Source organism: Procambarus clarkii, chromosome 70 (assembly GCF_040958095.1).
Source record: "Procambarus clarkii isolate CNS0578487 chromosome 70, FALCON_Pclarkii_2.0, whole genome shotgun sequence".
NCBI classification, from domain to species: Eukaryota; Metazoa; Arthropoda; class Malacostraca; order Decapoda; family Cambaridae; genus Procambarus; species Procambarus clarkii.
The window spans coordinates 1,298,439-1,320,765 of record NC_091219.1 but is presented as its reverse complement, the minus strand read 5'-3'; the positions used below and the strand labels follow the sequence as shown (position 1 = coordinate 1,320,765).

At 38.8% G+C, this 22,327-nt stretch overlaps 1 protein-coding gene across 1 annotated transcript in view; it reads left to right on the top strand.

Moving 5' to 3' along the window:
* Positions 1–22,327, top strand: part of LOC123750920 (methyltransferase-like protein 27) — a 224,667-nt gene that overhangs the window by 130,203 nt on the left and 72,137 nt on the right. Inside the window, exons 2-3 of the mRNA XM_069311901.1 lie at positions 2,422–2,544; positions 20,502–20,610. Of these exons, the coding sequence (XP_069168002.1) occupies positions 2,422–2,544; positions 20,502–20,610 (232 nt within the window). The remainder of the gene's footprint in view (positions 1–2,421; positions 2,545–20,501; positions 20,611–22,327) is intronic.

Below are 22,327 nucleotides of genomic sequence, written 5' to 3'. Positions count from 1 at the left end.
GATACTGGCGTTATTCCTGATATACTAAAAACAGCAGAGATAGCACCACTTCATAAAGGAGGAAATAAGGCAGAGGCAAAAAATTACAGACCGATAGCACTAACATCGCACATCATAAAAATTTTTGAGTGAGTGCTAAGAAGTAAAATCACAAAATACATGGAATCACAGCAACTCCATAACCCCGGACAACATGGTTTCAGAACAGGGCGCTCTTGCTTGTAGCAGTTGCTGGACCACTATGATATGGCATTAGATGCTATGGAAGACAAACATAACGCGGATGTAATTTACACAGATTTCGCAAAAGCTTTTGATAAATGTGACCATGGTGTTATTGCACATAAAATGCGTTCAAAAGGAATTACCGGAAAAATAGGCAGATGGATCTACAATTTCCTGACCAACAGAACCCAATGTGTAATAGTCAACAAAATAAAATCCAGCCCATCAACCGTGAAGAGCTCAGTCCCCCAGGGTACTGTGCTTGCTCCAGTACTTTTTCTCATCCTCATTTCGGACATAGACAAGAACACAACCTATAGCACTGTATCATCCTTTGCAGATGACACTAGGATCTTCATGAGAGTAGGCAACATAGAGGACACGGCAAACCTCCAGTCAGATGTAGATCAGGTCTTTCTATGGGCTACAGAAAATTATATGGTGTTTAACGAAGATAAGTTCCAGCTCATGCGCTATGGAAAAAATGAAAATATAAAAACGGAAACCACGTACAAAACTTAGGCAAATCATAACATAGAACGAAAAGGCAATGTAAAGGATCTGGGTGTACTCATGTCGGAAGACCTTACCTTTAAAGAACACAATAAAGTAGCCGTCACAACTGCAAGAAAAATGACAGGTTGGATAACAAGAACTTTTCACACTAGAGATGCTATACCGATGATGATACTTTTCAAAACACTTGTGCTCTCTAGAGTAGAGTACTGCTGCACAATGACAGCACTTTTCAAAGCTGGAGAAATTGCTGACCTGGAGAGCGTGCAGAGATCCTTTACTGCTAGACTCCACTCAGTAAAACATCTAAACTATTGGGACCGACTAAAGAGCCTAAAACTGTACTCCCTTGAGCGCAGGCGGGAGAGGTACATAATAATTTACACGTGGAAAATATTAGAGGGGCTGGTTCCAAACCTGCACACAGAAGTAACATCACATGAGACCAGAAGACATGGCAGGATGTGCAGAATACCCCCGTTGAAAAACAGAGGTGCAACTGGTACTCTGAGAGAGAACTCTATCAACATCAGAGGTCCGAGACTGTTCAACACGCTTCCACTACACATAAGGGGCATAACTGGCTGACCCCTCACAGTGTTCAAGAGAGAACTGGATAAGCACCTCCAAAGGATACCTGATCAACCAGGCTGTGACTCATACGTCAGGCTGCGAGCAGCCGCGTCCAACAGCCTGGTTGATCAGTCCGGCAACCAGGAGGCCTGGTCGACGACCGGGCCGCGCGGACGCTAAGCCCCGGAAGCACCTCAAGGTAACCTCAAGGTAGGCCAAGACCGTCAGTAGTTTCAATGGGAATAAATAAACCATAACAGAAAACTCCCTTATTCAGGGAAGATGAAGATTGACTAACGTCATTGACCATGAGCGATGTCTGCGTAGGGTCACCGAGGTAACGAAAAACACTTATGCCATAATGTGATCTTTTTAATTCCCTTAACATAAATATCGAAAATGGGAATAAATATGAAAATGGGTTTAAATACGCAATGGAAACGAAAAACACCTATGCCCTAACATATCCCTCGCCATTGTAACTAAAATTTTCTCTTGGATGTGAACGAAGCTTCACCAAGGTAACGAAAAACACCTGTGTCATAACGTGTCCTTTTAATACCCTCGACATATATATCGAAAATGGGAATAAATATGAAAATAAGTTAAATATACCACAGAAAACGGACTTGGTTGCGAGTGAAGCTTCACCATTGTAACGAAAAAACCTGTGTCATAACGTGTCCCTCGAAAAAAGCAAAATGGACATGTTATGGCATAACTCCCACTACTAGCATAACCTTCCTGGAGGAGATGTATAACCTTCCTGGAGGATATGTATAACCTTCCTGGAGGAGATGTATAACCTTCCTGGAGGAGATGTATAACCTTCCTGGAGGAGATGTATAACCTTCCTGGAGGAGATGCATAACCTTCCTGGAGGAGATGTATAACCTTCCTGGAGGAGATGTATAACCTTCCTGGAGGAGATGTATAACCATCCTGAAGGAGATGCATAACCTTCCTGGAGGAGATGTATAACCTTCCTGGAGGAGATGTATAACCTTCCTGGAGGAGATGTATGTAATTTAATTACTTGAAGCTTTTTTCATCTGAAATTATCTTTTATTTGCAAAATGATGACGCTGGCTGTTTTTGATTCATCAGATGAGCAGCACGATCGAGATGGAGGAGATTACTGGCAAGATTCTGGAAGATTTCCGTCAACCCGGCCAGGATCCTCAACAGATCATTGCTAAATACGATGAGTTGTGCAACACCTGGGAACAGGTAATTGTAGTTTCCATTTTTGTTCATAAGCCCATAATTGTTGTTAGGTTGTACGTTGTCTAGGAACCACAACATCATATTAGATCATGATGACTTTGATGTTGTATTGGAACCAGAACATCATACTAGATCATGATGACTTTTAAGTTATTTAGGAATAATAACATCATACTTGATAATGATGACTTTGACGTTATCTAGGAACTATAACATAATAATTGATAATGATAAATTTGACGTTATCTAGGAACCATAACATCATACATGATTATTATGACTTTAATGTAGATTTCAACAAACTTAGAAAAAGTTCTCTGGCATCTTTTTGTCATCAGTGTACCTTTTGACATTCGAGTTTTAAGTGTAAACGAATCTTCACGGAACAATTGTGTAACACAATTTATACTGATTTCGAATGTGAAGTGTTTGCTTGGATTACATGCTCCTGTAGCTGGAATAGTATTGTATTCATGCTCCTGTAGCTAGGATAGTATTGTATTCATGCTCCTGTAGCTGGGACAGTATGGTATTCATGCTCCTGTAGCTGGGATAGTATTGTATTCATGCTCCTGTAGCTGGGACAGTATGGTATTCATGCTCCTGTAGCTGGGATAGTATTGTATTCATGCTCCTGTAGCTGGGATAGTATTGTATTCATGCTCCTGTAGCTGGGACAGTATGGTATTCATGCTCCTGTAGCTGGGATAGTATTGTATTCATGCTCCTGTAGCTGGGATAGTATTGTATTCATGCTCCTGTAGCTGGGATAGTATTGTATTCATGCTCCTGTAGCTAGGATAGTATTGTATTCATGCTCCTGTAGCTGGGACAGTATGGTATTCATGCTCCTGTAGCTGGGATAGTATTGTATTCATGCTCCTGTAGCTGGGATAGTATTGTATTCATGCTCCTGTAGCTGGGACAGTATGGTATTCATGCTCCTGTAGCTGGGATAGTATTGTATTCATGCTCCTGTAGCTGGGATAGTATTGTATTCATGCTCCTGTAGCTGGGATAGTATTGTATTCATGCTCCTGTAGCTGGGATAGTATTGTATTCATGCTTCTGTAGCTGGGATAGTATTGTATTCATGCTCCTATAGCTGGGATAGTATTGTATTCATGCTCCTGTAGCTGGGATAGCATTGTATTCATGCTCCTGTAGCTGGGATAGTATTGTATTCATGCTCCTGTAGCTGGGATAGTATTATATTCATGCTCCTGTAGCTGGATTAGTATTGTATTCATGCTCCTGTAGCTGGGATAGTATTGTATTCATGCTCCTGTAGCTGGGATAGTATTGTATTCATGCTCCTGTAGCTGGGATAGTATTGTATTCATGCTCCTGTAGCTGGGATAGTATTGTATTCATACTCCTGTAGCTGGGATAGTATTGTATTCATGCTCCTGTAGCTGGGATAGTATTGTATTCATGCTACTGTAGCTGCGATGGTAGTTATTGTATACCCAGGAAATAATTTTAAGTTTCCACAACGTTGCTGGAAAGTGTTAGAAAGAAGTTGAAACGTTTGTTTTCACGCACTAGATGCGTTATTTTGTGTGGGTTTTTAAATAGCTTTCCAAAACTTATAACCAAAACCTAAGTTCCTAACACTAATTTAAAATTTTATGACACCTTTTGTACCCTAATGTGAAACTTTGTGACACCTTTTATAAAGTGGTTAAAGCTAAAATGTTAAAATATGAATAAAAGAGGAAATGCAAAAATATAAAAATATATTTCTACATTTAGTAAAATAAAAAAGGATCATAATAAAGGTTGGTTCATCATTTTTATTATATTTTCATTTATAGTAGTGAAGTGTAATGGCCTGGTGTAGTAGAGTGTTGAAGTAGTGTGTTGTAGTAGCCTGGTGTAGTAGCCTGGTGTAATAGCCTGGTGTAGTAGTGTGTTGTAGTAGCCTGGTGTAGTTGTCGGAAAATCCGACACCATTTAATAATATCATACAGGCAGATAATATTGCTGTGTTGTATAAACAAGTTAACCCATAGAAAATGTAACTTGTAGTGGAATTTCCGTCTATAGAAAATGGGATATCATTACCACATACTATTATAAATTCACCACCTATTATGGTGGTAATTATTCTTAAATACATTAATCTTTGGACTTTACCATCATAAAAACATCTCATATAAATTAACTTAATTATCAGAATTAAAATAGAGTAAATGTGACCCTTCTATCACTTACTGTCATCTGGACAATGTAGGCCAGTAGCGTTAGTGAGGAGAGAGTGGTCAGCCATTGTTTATTGTTAGACCACAGAGGCGCACGGGAGCAAATGCGGCTATTGTTAATTTCTCTTGGACGAAGCGCTATGGAAACCAAAGGTGTACCATTATCAACACGCTGTCAACAAATACAAGCTAAGTGTTCTGCCGAAACCCATTTATCTAATCATTTTTGGCCATTAATGTCAGTAGATAGGGTAAGCCGGTTAGAATACGAAATCGCCTCATACAAAAGGTAATTAAGCCTAGGTCTTTATGGTTCCTTGTACAGTGTTTTCTCTGATATAGCTGTCATATATCAGGATTCTGGCTTCATAGCTAGCGCCCTTTTGACAGGTCAAGACGAGGAAGCATGCTTTGTGTACCAGTTACTGGGTGATGGAAGCTACCTCACACGAGGAAAATGTGGTGTCTACACCCTAGTTATACCTGGTGGACTAAGGCCTGCTGTACAAATAAGATAAGGAACCTCTTCAATGTATGTAGTCTAATACTGTAGTTTGATTGGCTGCATATATATAAATTCAATATAAACCCCCCTAATGTGTAGAGGATCGATTTGTGAGATTATTGCAGAAATACAGTCCACTTATCATCATACCAATTGCTATCGAAGTATATAAATTAACGTAAATATAAATTCATATAAATTAAATAAATATAAATCTCACAGGTCGGTTCCCACATTACTTGGTCCTTTGAACCGGATGACAGATTATTGGTCCTATGAACCCACATTATTGGTCATCAGCGAGTCGGATGACAGATTATTTGGTCATCTTAGTACCGGATGAACCAGTTAACCAGTGGATTCATTAAATATACTAGTGCAGTGTGATTTATACAAAGCCAGTCAAAGACGGCGGCGTTGCCTTGAGCGAGCTCAGGAGCCCCCCTCAGATCAGTTCAGCCTTATCAGCGGTTTCATGCACACCCACAGATATTTGGTGGCGTGTTATTTCGTGAAATGACAGCGCTAATATTGAAGCCAGCCAAATTAGTGGCTGTGTCTTCGCGAGATTGTTCACGGATTTCGTGGTGTTAAATTTCGCAAGAGATTATCCATGAATTTTGTGGACTTTATTTCGCGAGGTCACTAATAATATTTAATACTTCTTGATAATATTAGAAGTTTTATAGAGGCAATTAAGAGGCTATTATCAATAATTGTGTATATTATTTCTCCAAAATAGAGAATTATTTAATATATTGCCTAGTGTTCACAATATAATATTTACTAATTGCCAACCCACAACAGGGTAGGATATTACCATTGACTAGTTGAACTATTTATTGTTCATCCTAGTCCCATTACCATAGTCTAGTTGTACTATATTAAACAACCTAGCACCGTTAATGAATGCTGCAGACCCTATTTTGAGTGTAAATTTTATCAACTCGAGTTGAGTTGTGTATATATAATAATTTACTTATGATCATTACATCTTTGAGTGATTAATTAGTGTCTATACCATCCTAGGTTGATATAGAAGAGCTAACCTAAAGGTACTTCCATGACACTGGTTTATCACTCAAATCATTAGTGTGTATGATTGTATATATATAATGTGTATTAATTTTAAGTGCTAACCTCTAGAAGAGGTAGGATTATCGCCTAGTGAGGGCAGAATTTTACCCTAGGCTACCATCAGTACTTGCTCACAATTTATGAGCCAGTGGTGCCCAATTAACAAGTCACCATGACTAATCCACAGAAAGCAAAGCGTGCTTTAGTAGCAAGTAAATGCCAACTGACAAGAGATCTCGACCAATATGAACAGTTGTTATATGAGCCTGTAATTAATTATCGTCGGTTGAAAATACCACTATTACAGATTCAAATCCAATTGCATATATTGAAAGCAAATAGGAAATCTTACCAAAATCAAGTCCATGACGACGTAGTAGTTGAAGATGTGGAACCATTCCTGTCTGACCTAGCACAATATGAAGAAGAAATTCAAGCCAGGTTGGAGCACTTACACAGGATAATTGAATCAGAAGAATTAGCCAGTACATCAAATAAAGTAGATAATCTTATGGATGATCTGGATCTTTTTGAGAATAAATGTCAAGCCAGATTAGATTCTTTAATCAACGAGGATAAAGCTTCACCCAGTAAAGCTTCACCCACCACAGCTTCACCTAATATTATACCACCAGAAATTAAGCAGTTCTCAGACAATTTATCCACAGTCTCTGTGGATTCTGAAAACTCAATACCTGAGGCTACTAAGTTACCATGCCTCCAAACTGAAATTAGAAGTGAAGCTGAACCAGTAGTAGAAAATGTAAATGAAGATAGCGACAGCACTAATTTCCCAGTCCAGCTTCCTAGGGATAATGCTGGCAATGCGAAAACTGTCATACATCTAGTACTACAATTGCTGGAATTACCTCAACCTGATCAGACTGCTGACTCATTACAATCCTTCAGCATGGAGTTTGAGTCACTACTAAGAACATTCAGTCTTAAGGTTGATATAACTACTAGTGAATGGATGACCAAAGTAGTCCTTCAACGAAAATTGTCCAGCGATATACTAGATGAATTATATGCACATCAACATAACACCATCCTGACAGTACAGGACATCACTGAAGGTTTACATTCCATCATAAACAAACGACGAGCAAATGAGGAAGTTAAGGCCTCATGCAAGCCTTCAGAAATAGAAAATAATAGTCAATCAAAGGGTAAAACAACTTCCCCAAATAAACATCAGTCAATTACTCTAACAGCAAGTTACAGAAAATCTGACAATGCAGCAGAATCCTCCAAGCCTACTGTTACTAGTTCACCCAAACTGGTAACTTCCAAACGTGCAGTAGGCTGGGGGACATGTATGTTCTGCAAAAAGAAACATTCAACATACTGTTGTGCTAATTATCCAACCAGTGACACTCGTATTGAGCGACTCCAGGAATTAGGGAGATGTTCAAGGTGTCTCAAGTCACACAACATAGACTATTGTGATACCCAATTCAACACCTGCAACAGGTGTAGAAGAGGTAGGCACCATGCAGCACTGTGCATATATACGAAATTAACGTATTCAAGACCCAAGGTGGAAGATAGCATTCCCACCACTGTACAGTACTGCAAGGTGCAACAAACAAAGAGTGTCCAATCGGCAAAGTCTAAAGGTAATACGACTTTGCCTACTGCCCAAATTACCATCCAGAATAAGAGGGCCAAGGTCCATACTCGTGGGTTGTTTGACCAAGGGTCCCAGAGAACATATGTCACTAAAAGTTGGCAGATGAACTACAATTAAGGCCTGTAGCCCAGATGTCATTCAATATCTCAGGGTTTGTAACAGATGCAGGACCTCAAGTCTACCAGGTGGTACAACCATCAGTACGTTTAGGCAGGTACGTCTGTAGAGTACAAGCCATTGTGGTGGACAAAATACCAGTAGACCTACAAGTTCAAGGTCTGAGAGCAACAGCCAAATTCCTGAGAAATAGAGGAATAAAATTGGCAGATAATATTAAGTCTGATCACCTCACCGACTTCGGTCTCCTTGTTGGGACAGACTATTGCCATCGATTCATCGGTAGCCCTACTAAATATCAGGGCATAACCATGTTAAACTCTGCAGGAGGTAAATTACTCTCAGGCCCAGTATCAAGCCTGAGGAGACCTATGACTGCAGATAAACAATACCAATAGAAATCTAAATTTGTCAGCTGATTATATTTCTCCAGTAGCATTATACTAAGGATATTACAGCTGACTATGCCAACAGAGGTTGATGTTAGTATCATCATTTAAAGCTGAAGATGAGTTCATGAGGCCTCAGTGGCAAATCAGTGAACAGTAGCCTAAACAGCTACAAGTCACTGCGACCAATGTCACTGATCCCACTGCAGTCTCAGAACCATACTTTACTTTAATGATGAGCTATTCAATCTTCTGAATCAATTAACTAAATTAAACCCCAATAAATCTGATGACTGATTTGATACATTTATTATTTAATCAAGATGTATTCCATGGGCCTCAGTGTTTATATATCAGTGACCAGTTACCTGAACAAACTTCAAGTCATATCTAATGTCACTGATCTCACTGCAGTCCCTGAATCATACTTGACTGTAGTACTTGATCACATTCAGTCTTCTGGGTTAAATAATATGTATTTAGGCTTGAATTTTAGCCTTTCAAGAGTTAACAGGGAAATGAAATCGCATTAGACTTCTAACCCCTGCAACTCTAGTATGGGACATCCATCCTGTACGAACAGACACACAAATGTGTGATTACTAACTACTAACATCAAATTAATCTAATAATTCGATGGAGGAGTATCAGTGTTCGTCTGTTCTAAAGAGGACTTCGACCCGTGAGCAGCCCCCGGGGAATTATGTTGGAAAATCCGACACCATTTAATAATATCATACAGGCAGATAATATTGCTGTGTTGTATAAACAAGTTAACCCATAGAAAATGTAACTTGTAGTGGAATTTCCGTCTATAGAAAACGGGATATCATTACCACATACTATTATAAATTCACCACCTATTATGGTGGGAATTATTCTTAAATACATTAGTCTTTGGACTTTACCATCATAAAAACATCTCATATAAATTAACTTAATTATCAGAATTAAAATAGAGTAAATGTGACCCTTCTATCACTTACTGTCATCTGGACAATGTAGGCCAGTAGCGTCAGTGAGGAGGAAGTGGTCAGCCATTGTTTATTGTTAGACCACAGAGGCGCATGGGAGCAAATGCGGCTCCTGTTAATTTCTCTTGGACGAAGTGTTATGGAAACCAAAGGTGTACCATTATCAACACGCTGTCAACAAATACAAGCTAAGTGTTCTGCCGAAACCCATTTATCTAATCATTTTTGGCCATTAATGTCAGTAGATAGGGTGAGCCAGTTAGAATACGAAATCGCCTCATACAAAAGGTAATTAAGCCTAGGTCTTTATGGTTCCTTGTACAGTGTTTTCTCTGATATAGCTGTCATATATTAGGATTCTGGCTTCATAGCTAGCACCCTTTTGACAGGTCAAGACGAGGAAGCATGCTTTGTGTACCAGTTACTGGGTGATGGAAGCTACCTCACACGAGGAAAATGTGGTGTCTACACCCTAGTTATACCTGGTGAACTAAGGCCTTCTGTACAAATAAGATTAGGAACCTCTTCAATGTATGTAGTCTAATACTGTAGTTTGATTGGCTGCATACATATAAATTCAATGTAAACCCCCCCCTAATGTGTAGAGGATCGATTTGTGAGATTATTGCAGAAATACAGTCCACTTATCATCATACCAATTGCTATCAAAGTATATAAATAACGTAAATATAAATTCTATATAAATTCATATAAATTAAATAAATATAAATCTCACAGGTCGGTTCCCACAGTAGTAGCGTGTTGTTGTGGCCTGGTGTAGTGGCCAGGTGTAGTGGTGTAGTAGCATGGTGTAGTGACCTGGTGTAGTAGCCTGGTGTAGTGGCATGGTGTAGTGGCGTGTTGTAGCAGCCTAGTGTAGTAGCGTGGTGTAGTAGCCTGGTGTAGCCTTCGTTCTTTACCTCATCTCTTTGTAGCTTCGTTCTCTCTCTACCCCTCTCTTTACCCGTATTCTACTTTAAATCTCCATACCAAGGGACCCCAAAACTTTTACTCGAGTAGACTCCACGTCACGTGGTCTTAAGACAATTGACCGACTTAAGATTCTACAACCCGTATGACGTGATATAGAGTTCTAGCAAAACCCTAGGGTCGCCTTTTTGCCGCCACCACCAGACCAGTAACACTGAGCAATGACCGAGGTCTGGATCGATCATGCCAATCAATAACTTTGGGGCTTGATCCCCACTAGTAATATATGGGAGGTTTATCTTTTTATGTTAAGCGTGGAAATAATTTACCATCAAAGGGAATACTGAATTATGATTCGGTGTTAGAATCTGCCCAACTCAGAATAGGTCACACTGCCTATGTGGTCCCGGACAAATAAAGTAAATACACAAAAATGGAAATAATGAAAATCCAAATTACTAACTAATTAATTTATTCAAAATCTAAAACAAAATCTAAATAAATTCACTCCCTAACCTGAACACTCCCTGACTTGACCATATCGGCAATGAGTTGACCTATTCCCTGTAACAACTCTGAGCAAACTTTACCTTTGGCGACCAGCTAGATGTTCGTGCTAAGGTCTTGGGGAGAGGTGGAGTGGACATCTGTCCCGGGTTGCTCCGGAAACCACACTGTCCTCTCTCCAATACATCTGCTACCAACAACAGCCAATATCTATCATAGCCATATATCTAAGTAGACAAATTGTTTGCAGTGGCTTAAGCCACCATATCCGTTAACTAGTAAGCATTCATAGCATACTAATACTGTTCTGTGTTAAAAAACTGTTTAATTCTATCAGTATCACAGACACAACTGCATCTTAATCATAAATATCATTATCTACCTCACTTGTGGTAACATTATGTACATATTTAAGTGTATTATCTAGCATTATCTCTAATCAACTGATTTTCAGAGCTGCTCATTACATAATATTCTTTAAAAGTGTTTTTATCACTGTAAGAGCATTTCATTACAATCTAACCATAATCAACTGTGTCAAACCCTATTACAGGTAAAACCAGTAGGCATTCTACTGTATTTTATCAAACAATTATTAGGGTAGCAGATCTTGTAATAACTTTGCAAAAATAGTGCCATTTACTATTTTTTTTAAATTATTACAGCATTTACGAAGTTCGTGCATTTGGATCACAAACCAAATTATTACAGTACTTTTGATAATTGAGCAACTACTACAACCAGATTCCAGGGAGGAAATGAAGGACGATCTTTGGAATCATTACCTAAGTAGATAGGAAAGCTCATTTATCAAAATACATTAACATCATACATATATATCAAAAAAGAGAAAAATCTCGGAATCTCCGAAACTCGGAAAAGGTCAAAATGGCTAACAGTATTCCACCAGCTGCTGAAACAGGAAATAAAAGGACACAAAGTGTCTGAAAAGTCACTTGAATCTACAGCCTACAGATAATTTAAATCAGGTGATAGACAAATATCATCACTTGGCTACAATAGTATACCATTAGGGATTAAGATCAATCTTAATCTTAAATCACAATCTGAAAGGCTAAACAGCCCCTCATCACTAATCTACAATCTGGAAGGCTAACAGCCCATTGACAATGTCAATCCAAGTATTATCATCCATCTAAGATAACTATCTTAATCCAAGAATATAGTCTTGATCACCTAATCTCATGCTTTCACTGGAGTGAAAGCAGCATCAGAAAATCTGAGGTTAATCAAGCATCTCAAAGAGACTTACTTAATAGAAAGGCAAAGCCGAGAAAAGCAAAAGCAAAATGCTTCATCACATCATGAATAATGTAGATACACATTATTACAGATACAATTCATCCTTTAAGGAAATCCTTGGAGGAGTACAAGTGTTACATGCTTGTGTGACCTACTTTCATGTAATTACATACCTACAAGTGTTACATATTTGTAACAATATCATATCACAAGAAAAAATCACTAAAGGTGAATCCACAGACAAAAACAGAAATATCCAAACTGGCAGTCAAAAATCAAGGCAACAAAATTCCTCTTCTGCAAAGTGGAAACAGAGTAATGTTGGCTCATATGCTATATCACCCACAGTTAACAGAACTGTAGGAAATCAAGCTCCCAAGACAGATAAGACAAAAGGAGTTGCAAGTGCCCCTAAATGTTTATTGTGTCAAGAAGCACATACCATTTATCAATGCACAGTTTATGAAGACCGTGCCAGTCGAATCAATCGACTGAAATCTCTGAACAAGTGCATCCGTTGTCTACGGAAGCACGATACAAGTGAGTGTAACACTCAATTGCAGAACTGCCAATATTGTCATAAAAGTGTACATCACACAGCACTCTGTGGTGATATTAACACTCAGTCCAGATCACAGACATCCAATAATCAACCTGCATCTCAGGCAAAGCCAAAAGATGATAATACCACCACAGCCGTACAATTCTGTACAGTAATGAGTAATGTCAACGACTTAGATACAGAGACTGTTACCACAGCCATATTGCCTACTGCACAGCTAGAACTATGCAATCAAGGAATTTGAATTCAAACAAGAGGCTTTTTTGATCAAGGGTCACAGAAAACCTTTATCAGTAAAAAGATGGCAGAAGATTTACAACTTAAATCTTCAAAGCAAGTATCTACATCCATATCAGGGTTTTTTACCAATTCAGGTCGTAGAACCTTTCCGGTAGTACAACTCAATGTCTGTCTAGGTACATCCCATAGGACAGTTGAAGCCATAGTAGTTGATAAAATTCCTACTGAAATGGAAGTGACTGGTCTGGCAGCCACAATTTAATTCCTAAACGAAAAAGGAATCCAATTAGCAGATCCTCTGCTCGATTCTGACTACATAGGGGATATCGGAATCCTGATTGGAGCTGACTACTATCATCGATTCGTTCTGGGATCAGAGGAATGTATGGGTATGAATATACTCAAATCAGCAGGAGACATATTGATGACAGGACCTATACTAGATCTTGAACCTTCAACTCCTGAAAAATCACATCATATAGAAACTGTAATCGTGGCTTGACTAGGCAAAGAACAGTCACCACTTAAAATTCCCCACATGATTGATAATGGATTGGAATCTGTACATCAATTGTGGGAGCTTGATGCCGTAGGAATAATTCCTGAACAACCAAGTCCTGATGATGTCTGTGCATACAATAAGTACTTACAAACCGTACAGTACCATGATGGACAGTACTGGGTAAGGCTACCATGGAAAATCAACCATAAAATCTTACCTACCAATTATCACGTGGCTTACAGTCAATTTAAATCTCAATCATGAGATTATAGCCCAACAATTAATGAATAAATTCATCGAAGTCGTGAAACACAACAATAAGCAAACAGGCCATTTTTTACCACTCTTGGCTGTAATGAGAGAATCAAAAACGACTCCTTTACAGATAGTTTTTAATTGTAGCTCGAAATCTGGACTCCAAGGAACCAGTCTAAATGATTGTTTGCAAATAGGTCCAAGTCTAACTCAGAAATTGTATGACATACAGCTGAAGTTTAGACTTAATAAATATGCATTTTCAGCAGATATTAATAAGGCCTTTCTAAGAGTTGGCTTGCAGGAAGATGATAGAAACTTCACTAAGTTTCTATGGGTAGAGAACCCAGAAGATATCAATAGTCCTATAGTGACTTTCAGATTCTCATCAGTTCTTTTCGGGGCGACAAGTAGTCCATTTCTATTGCAAGCAACTCTAGATACTCATCTGAAGAAATCATCAAGTCCCTATAAGACTGAAATCAGTCAGAATCTATATGTAGATAATTTTCAAGGGAAAGTTAACAGTACTACTGAACTGTTACAATTATATCAAGAGGCCAACAAGGAGCTACAAGGTGCCAACATGCTGCTACAATCATGGGCCTCTAATAATGCAACATTGAATAATCAAATAGCAAGAGATTACCCTAAATATTATGTACCAGAATCACAAAAGGTGTTAGGTATGGAGTGGGATCTAATCTCGGACACAATTTCAATCAAGTCTATACCAGTAAATTATTGCATTGCTACAAAGAGGGATTTACTTTCACAAGTTAGCAAAGTATTCGACCCACTTGGTCTACTAAATTCTTTAACTATGAAGTGGCATTTATTGGTGCAAGAAGCTTGGAAGACTAAAGTTGGTTGGGATGATCCACTACCAATCCAGTTACAAAAAGCTTGGATGGAAGTGGCTCAAGAACAAACTTTAGTTGAAAAGATAATCTTTCCAAGACACATAATCGAGGAAAATGATGAAGTATCACTACATGTATTCACAGACTCGTCAGCCAAAGCTTTTGGAGCTTGTGCTTACTTAGTGACTTCCCATCAATCATATCTTATCACCTCTAAGGCCAGAGTCGCTCCATTAAAAAAGAGGACTTTGCCTCAGATGGAACTAACAGCATTGCTAACTGGCACATGCTTAGCAGTGCATATCAAACAAGTCTTGTCTACCATGAACTTCAAAGATGTCATAATATGGTCTGACAATGAAGCTGTCTTACAATGGGTACGAAACGACAACTGTCCGACTCCATATGTAAAAAATCGCGTCTTGGAAATAAAAGAAATTTCCGCAGGCTTTCAATTGTTGCATGTACCAGCAAAAGATAATCCAGCTGATCTCTTATCAAGAGGTATGACGTTTAAACAGTTTGCAAAGGCAGATATTTGGTTTCATGGGCCCTCGATGGTTAGTGAATGGTAGTTGGCCGGAACAAAAGCCACACGTCATTACGACACAAACCATACCTACCTCCAGGCAGCAAGCTCAAATATCAGACTTGGATTGTACTCGTTACTCCTCGCTCATCACATTAATCAATGTAACACAGAACGTGTTTCATTATCTCAGGAAAAGAGGTATAAAATACACTCTTCCAGATGCACTTATCTATTGGGTGGGTAAGACAAGCCCAGAGAGAAACTTATGGGAATAACTATGAAAATCTTCCGCATAAGTTAAAACACAATCTCGGTCTGTGGATAGACCAAGAAAATCACAACATTCTGCGTTGTGGAGGGAGACTTAAACACGCAGATATCAATCTAGATACCGTGCATCCATGGCATAAGTTTATTAATATAGTAGTGTAGCAGTGAATCTTTATCCAAGCACTAAACTTCATGAGAGTCCATTGTGTAAGAAAAGATTCAGTCACGATAAATAACCCATACCTCATAAGTGTCCATGGTGTGGGAAAAGATTCAGTCAGGCTGACTGTACCTAATCATATAAATTGAATATAAATACATTGCATATATATATATACATATATATATGCATATATATACTTGAATATAAATTAAGTAAACAATTGCTTGCTTAGTTATTTTTAAGTTATCATATAAGTTCATTTAATTGAATATAATTTCTAGTATTTAGTAACAATACTTAGACTACATTTAAAGTCATTTATTATACTTTTACAATTTAAATTGTTATTTATAGTATAAGAATATATTGGCTGTTAATAGTTATGGTGCTAGGCTAGACTATGTACAGGTTTAAATCTCTGATTTAAACAGAGCCAGTGTTCAGTCATATAACTGAATTTATTAAATCTTATCCTTGTATAAAGTACAAGCTGATGTGAGATACCTGTCGGCAGGTGGACTGTGGATCTTCAATCAACCTATCAACTAATTCATTCACCCCACCTGCCCCTTACAGCCCACAATCTGTCATTAGGAAAAGAGGAGCTAGGATTTACGACCCTAGCTAGATATTTTAGTTGAATTAATTTGCAGACAGTAATTTTTAATTTAGTTCAGTACAAGTCCCTGGTAGTCTCCTCTCATATCAATCTCGACAGATTTTTCCCACAGATTCTACATTTATATGCATATGTCTGTGTAGAAAATTTTATTGCGATCTCAGAGATACCAAATTTAACGCTGTAGGACAAGTGTAGAGTTGACAACCCTGAAAATAATAGAAACATTTCATCGCTGTTTGGAGCTCACGGCTAGTGATCAACGTAGTTCTTTATTTGGTGGTGGTTTAACTCATGCTTTGGTGACATTTTATACATATGTTCTTCTAGAACATTCTATTGTGAATACATTGGTACAAAAATCAAATATGTACATCGAAAATTAAGGTCAGGACAGTGAAAGAGTATGCACTTTTCAGTGTTGCCGCTCGATCGCCGAAACGCCGAGAGCACTTTGTGCTAGTTTTTTTGTCGTTTGCCGGGAGGAGGAAAGTGTTTTAATTAACAAAGCGCCAGCAAAAGAAATCCATAAATTCAGACCAAGACCGGAGGCTAACAATGGCTTTCTCATCAAATACTTAATGGGCAATCCTTTGGTTGTGTCAACAGCTAACCGTGCAATTGCCAAGTGTTCGGCATCAGTAGGCTCAGAAAAAACGCACGATGGTTTTCGCTTCAACCTTACTAAACCATGACTCTAATAAGCGGGATTCACCAGCAAAATGTGGGATAACCATTTCCTAAACTGACCTCTGGACATTAATACGAGCAATAGTTGCCGGCTCTGTAGGGAATGACGTCAGAGGCCTACTCGCCTGTTAATGGGTATGTCCCAACTGTCATACAATTTGAGTACTAACACACAGCTTCTGACCTCCTGATCCCAGACGACTGCTGCTGACTTCCTGACCACAGCTTCTGAACACCGACGACTGCTTCTGATCTCCTGACCATAGCTTCTGACTACCGATGACTGCTTCTGACCTCCTGGCCATAGCTTCTGACCACCGACGACTGCTTCTGACCTCCTGACCTCAGCTTCTGACCCATTAACAACTGTCATCATTTTTAATGTACTGTGTAATAAATACTGGTTTGTTGTCATATATAAATTATTATTATTTTATACATAAAAATTCTATGTATAGTTAGGCATAGGTTCGGTTAGGTGTTTAGGTTCTGTTGGCGATTATTTGTATTTGAAATATATGGGTTAAGCATGTGCTGCTACCCATCCTTGACTCAAGTCCATTACATCCAGCGGTCGACCCCACAAACGCATTCATAATTTTATACATGATGTTCATTCAAAGCGGGTATTTTCTCAAATATAAATCAATATTATAATATATATTAGCATATTGTGCACATATAGGCATAGGTTAGGTTAGGTTAGTTGTTTAGGTTCTGTTGGTGATTATTTGTAATTGTAGTCTGTGGATTAAGCATTTACAGCGTTGTGGTTTGAAAAAAATTCGTCAGTGAAGTACTTGTTCTGGAACTGTTCGAATTTTATCAGTTGTGAGTCGTGTGTAAATCGTTTTTCATTAAAAAACAGGGGAGTTTGGCGGGTGCATGGAATCACTTTTGGGTCTTTGTTTGGAGGAAGGGCTGTTTATAGAATTGTGGTTCAAACAGAGGATGTGAGCAGAGAACTTGTTCCTGAAGTTTTCGGACGTCATAAGTTGTGAGTTGTGTGTAAATAGTTTTTCATTCATAAACAGGAGATTTTGTGGCTGGATTAATGAACTTGGATCCTTGTATGTGAGGACGATCTGCCCGTCACACAATTATGCTCCATAGCAGAGTAAACTGCTTGTCCAGTCTCACCTTCGTCACTGTGATAGGTGACGACAGATTCTGACCTCTTACGTCATATCTACGTCATGGCGAATTTAATTCAAGATCTTTAGACCTGAGTGTCTATGTATGCTGTACATAGCATGTACTGTGTGCATAGACCAGTACGTAAGTCACCAGTACTTAAGGTGATATTGTACGTAAGTCACCTGATCGTGTGAGACGCCCTGCTCCCGTCAATAACTCCCTGTGCTGAATTGGTACTTTAACTGCCGGCAGGATGAAGGGTAAACCACCTCAGGTACTCCAGGGTGAAGGGTAAACCACCTCAGGTACTCCAGGGTGAAGGGTAAACCACCTCAGGTACTCCAGGGTGAAGGGTAAACCACCTCAGGTACTCCAGGGTGAAGGGTAAACCACCTCAGGTACTCCAGGGTGAAGGGTAAACCACCTCAGGTACTTCAGAGTGAAAGGTAAACCACCTCAGGTACTCCAGAGTGAAGTGTAAACCACCTCAGGTACTCCAAGGTGAAGGGTAAACCACCTCAAGTCGTAGTGTTGTGGTAATATAATTCGTGCAGCATTATTCTTTATATATCATTTGTTCAAAGTCTTAAGAGTAACTTTTCCATTACTATTTTTTCTGTTATTTCTATTTTTGTGTAGATGTCAAGTTGTAGGCCAAGTATTGAAGTTAATTTATTTATTATTTAACTAAATTTGTTTATATTGTTTTCTGGAGTATTTTTTTTGATGCTTTAATTCCTGTCAGTTTCACACTGCAAAAGTCAAAATCGTTTTTCTTTTTCAATTTATGTTTCTTTGAAGCACACCACCTGTTGGGGGTGCTTCACTATGTACCTTTACACGTGACATTCTTGACTCACTGACAACACTTTTTGTCTCACTAACGATAGCTTCTGATCCACTGACACCAGCTGCTCAGTTTATGTAATGTTCGTCTGTCCCTTGTTTAAACTTTGTTGCAGTAATATAATGTTGATCTTGTCTTTCCTTGTAACTCGCTTCTCAGAATTAGTGGATTACAGTGGTTACCAATCACTGGTGTTTCTGCAGCTTTATGCTGTGTTTGAGGAGAACATTTATTTTACGCTGGTTCTGCTTTAAACAGAATATATCCTCACCATCATTTAAAAATATATATATAACGATCTAGCTCTATAGTCGTCTTATATATCACATTCAGTTTATGAAATCTAGGTGTGGTGGGCCTTGAGAGACAGGTGCAGTAGGTATCAACCTGTGAGATTCTTGTCTGTGTTCAACTTCAGGAGGGTTTCCTCTCACATTTTGTAATGTGAAACTCCATGTTCCAAGCATGCAGTTACGTTATTTTGCACTTGCTCGAATAGTAATGTAATGCATCACTCTTTCAGTTAGTCAATTACACTTTGCAATTTCTTGCAGTCTTCCTCAATATATCGCCTCATCAGAAAGCATAATGGAGGAAAAATCCATCGTCTGGGAAAGCTCATTTGCATAAATCAGAAATAAAATTTACACTATGATCCCTTTGGGACTCACCTGATAACATCTAGCAGCTTTGAGGTATATATATATCCCATTATATTTATTAATATTTTGTTAAGATATTCCTTTACCAACTGAAGGACCTTTCCTGACAACCCTGCTTATTTCTCCACCTTGTGTGCTAGTGTCCTCTTTATACTGTGTCCAAGGGTTCAGATCGTTCAAACATATACAGTGTGTCACTCTCTGTTTCTGGTCTGAGTTCTGTCATCTTGTCTTACATTTATATTCGAGAAAAAGTATATTTTATATACTTTTTCGAGTGACAAGATACCCACATAAATGTGCTAGTATTGTACTATATAGGCTCTTTTCATTGGATGTTCTGCTAACCTCTCAGTTACGGTTCTTTATATCACCTTGCATGTAAACCATATTAATATGACCCAACATTAGCTGCGTCCAATCATCTCACAGAACTCCAATGTGTAGGTGTGATATTAAACCTAAATATTACTCGTATGATAATTGAACATTTGCACCATGGAATGAGTATAAACTTAAAGTGCATCCACAAGAGTAGAAAGGAAGGGCATTATCAGAAGAAAGCGCCAAGCCATACGACTAAATAGCACTGGGAAGGGATCAGGATGAGGATATGGGATGGGACGGGGAAAGGAAAATAAAACGAAACAAATAAATACAGAACAGATAAACGTTTACATGAGTTATTCCTAATAAATATCCAGATGTCAGGTATTATTGCCAGGTAATATCTGGCATTAACATCCATTACTGCCAGATGTCAATAATCTGTCCCTAGGAGCAGTTTAACACTAAAGCAATAGGATTGGTCATCAATTCTTTATTTGCTTGAAAATTACTAATAGCTTTTGACAATATTTAAATGAATGTAACCATAACCTCAGAGAAATATATATTAATGAAGGCGCTTGAGGTATTTCGTGTTTTTACCTGACATACAAAATAATTTTGGTCAAGTATTTATAGGTATAATAATAATTATGAAGCATCTCTGTATGTCATATTCTTCTCTTGGCCAGGTTAAAATCTATTCGAAATACAGAGGGCACATCATCGCTGCTGAGCACGTGGTTCAGAAGGTCCCAGAAGACCGCCGTCAACACATCCGAGTGCTGGACATTGCCGCAGGTACAGTACAATTTGATTTCAACATAAAGATCAGTTACCTAAATGCTAAAATAATTTACCTATTTTTTTTTAAATTAGGAAAAATAGGTTATGGGTCTTAACTGTGGGTGAGATCCAGTGATGTCCCTGTATCCTAGAGACGATGTCCAGGTAATGTTCTGTCTCGTTCAAACATTCCTATCTTCTTCTTGTTTAAGATTCGCTACTTGGAACAAAAAGTTCCAAGTAGCCCGTAGCTGTCATTCCTATCTATTTTGGATATATAAAATGACCTAGTAACACTGCTGACTGGGTGAATCGTTATGCAATAATTATATAAAATCTATGAAATGTGTACAAAATATGCTAAGAATAATATTGGAAAATATACATGCATTTTAATAATTTTCATGTAGTAAACATTATGTTCCATAATACCTCATGTTTACTAACATAGAACATTATATTTAGCTTACCAGGAGACACGTGGCAAGAAGCTGTTTTTTGTTGATAATAGTAATCATATGAATGAATGATAGTAAATGTTTCAAACAATTTCAATGGTCAAAGAGTTGCTACATTCTATTTTCTGGTTTATGCATTATTTGTCATTGCCATTCGTTTTTGTTTCAATATGCAATCATATAGATATTATTACAAATATAAATAATATTTCAAACCAGTATATTAAATTTTAAATGCCAAATATGCTTATGTCTTAGATTCGAATGATTTGACATATCCAACGTTTATGACCAAGGAAATGTTTGAAACTATTTGAAAAGTGAGAGAGATTGAGAAAGAGAGTGTGGGAAAACTCCCACATCACCCACGAAAAAGAAATTGAAAACATGCCCATGCACTCGGCCTCAGGTCCAGACTCATGGAATTCAATATTTATAAAGAAATGCAAAGTGCCGGTAGCACAGGCACTCAGTATAGTGTGGAGGAAGAGCTTGGACACGGGGGAGATACCAGATGCACTTAAAGTAGCAGACATAGCCCCTCTACACAAGGGAGGGAGCAAAGCATTGGCAAAAAATTATAGACCAGTTGCACTAACATCGCACATCATAAAAGTATTTGAGAGAGTGATTAGGAGTCAGGTCACCAATTTCATGGAGACCAATGACCTTCACAACCCAGGCCAACATGGATTTCGAGCGGGAAGATCGTGCCTCTCACAGCTACTTGAGCACTACGACAAAGTCACTGAGGCATAAGAAGAAAAACAGAATGCTGATGTGATATACACGGACTTCGCAAAGGCTTTCGATAAATGTGACCATGGCGTGATAGCACTGTTATCCGAGCCTGGAGCAGTGACAAACACGCCATCTGTGGGTCAGCTCCCGAAACCCCCGCCAAACGGACGACGACACCTGGTGAGGACAGCGTGTACTGGCCTCGAGGACCAGTTTCCAGTCTGGTGGGGAGGTGTTACGAACCCGGATCCAGCGTCCGAGCCTGGAGCAGTGACAAACACGCCATCTGTGGGTCAGCTCCCGAAACCCCCGCCAAACGGACGACGACACCTGGTGAGGACAGCGTGTACTGGCCTCGAGGACCAGTTTCCAGTCTGGTTCAGCGCTCAACACCGCCGCTCCTGACCTCTGGTGAGGTGGTACTCCGACGACAGCGCCATCTATGGACTGGATACGTCAGGTGTTTGCGCCCGAGCCCGTAAGTGAGGTGTATTAGTGTCCCGGTTATTGATGACGTGTCTGCTTACAGAGCC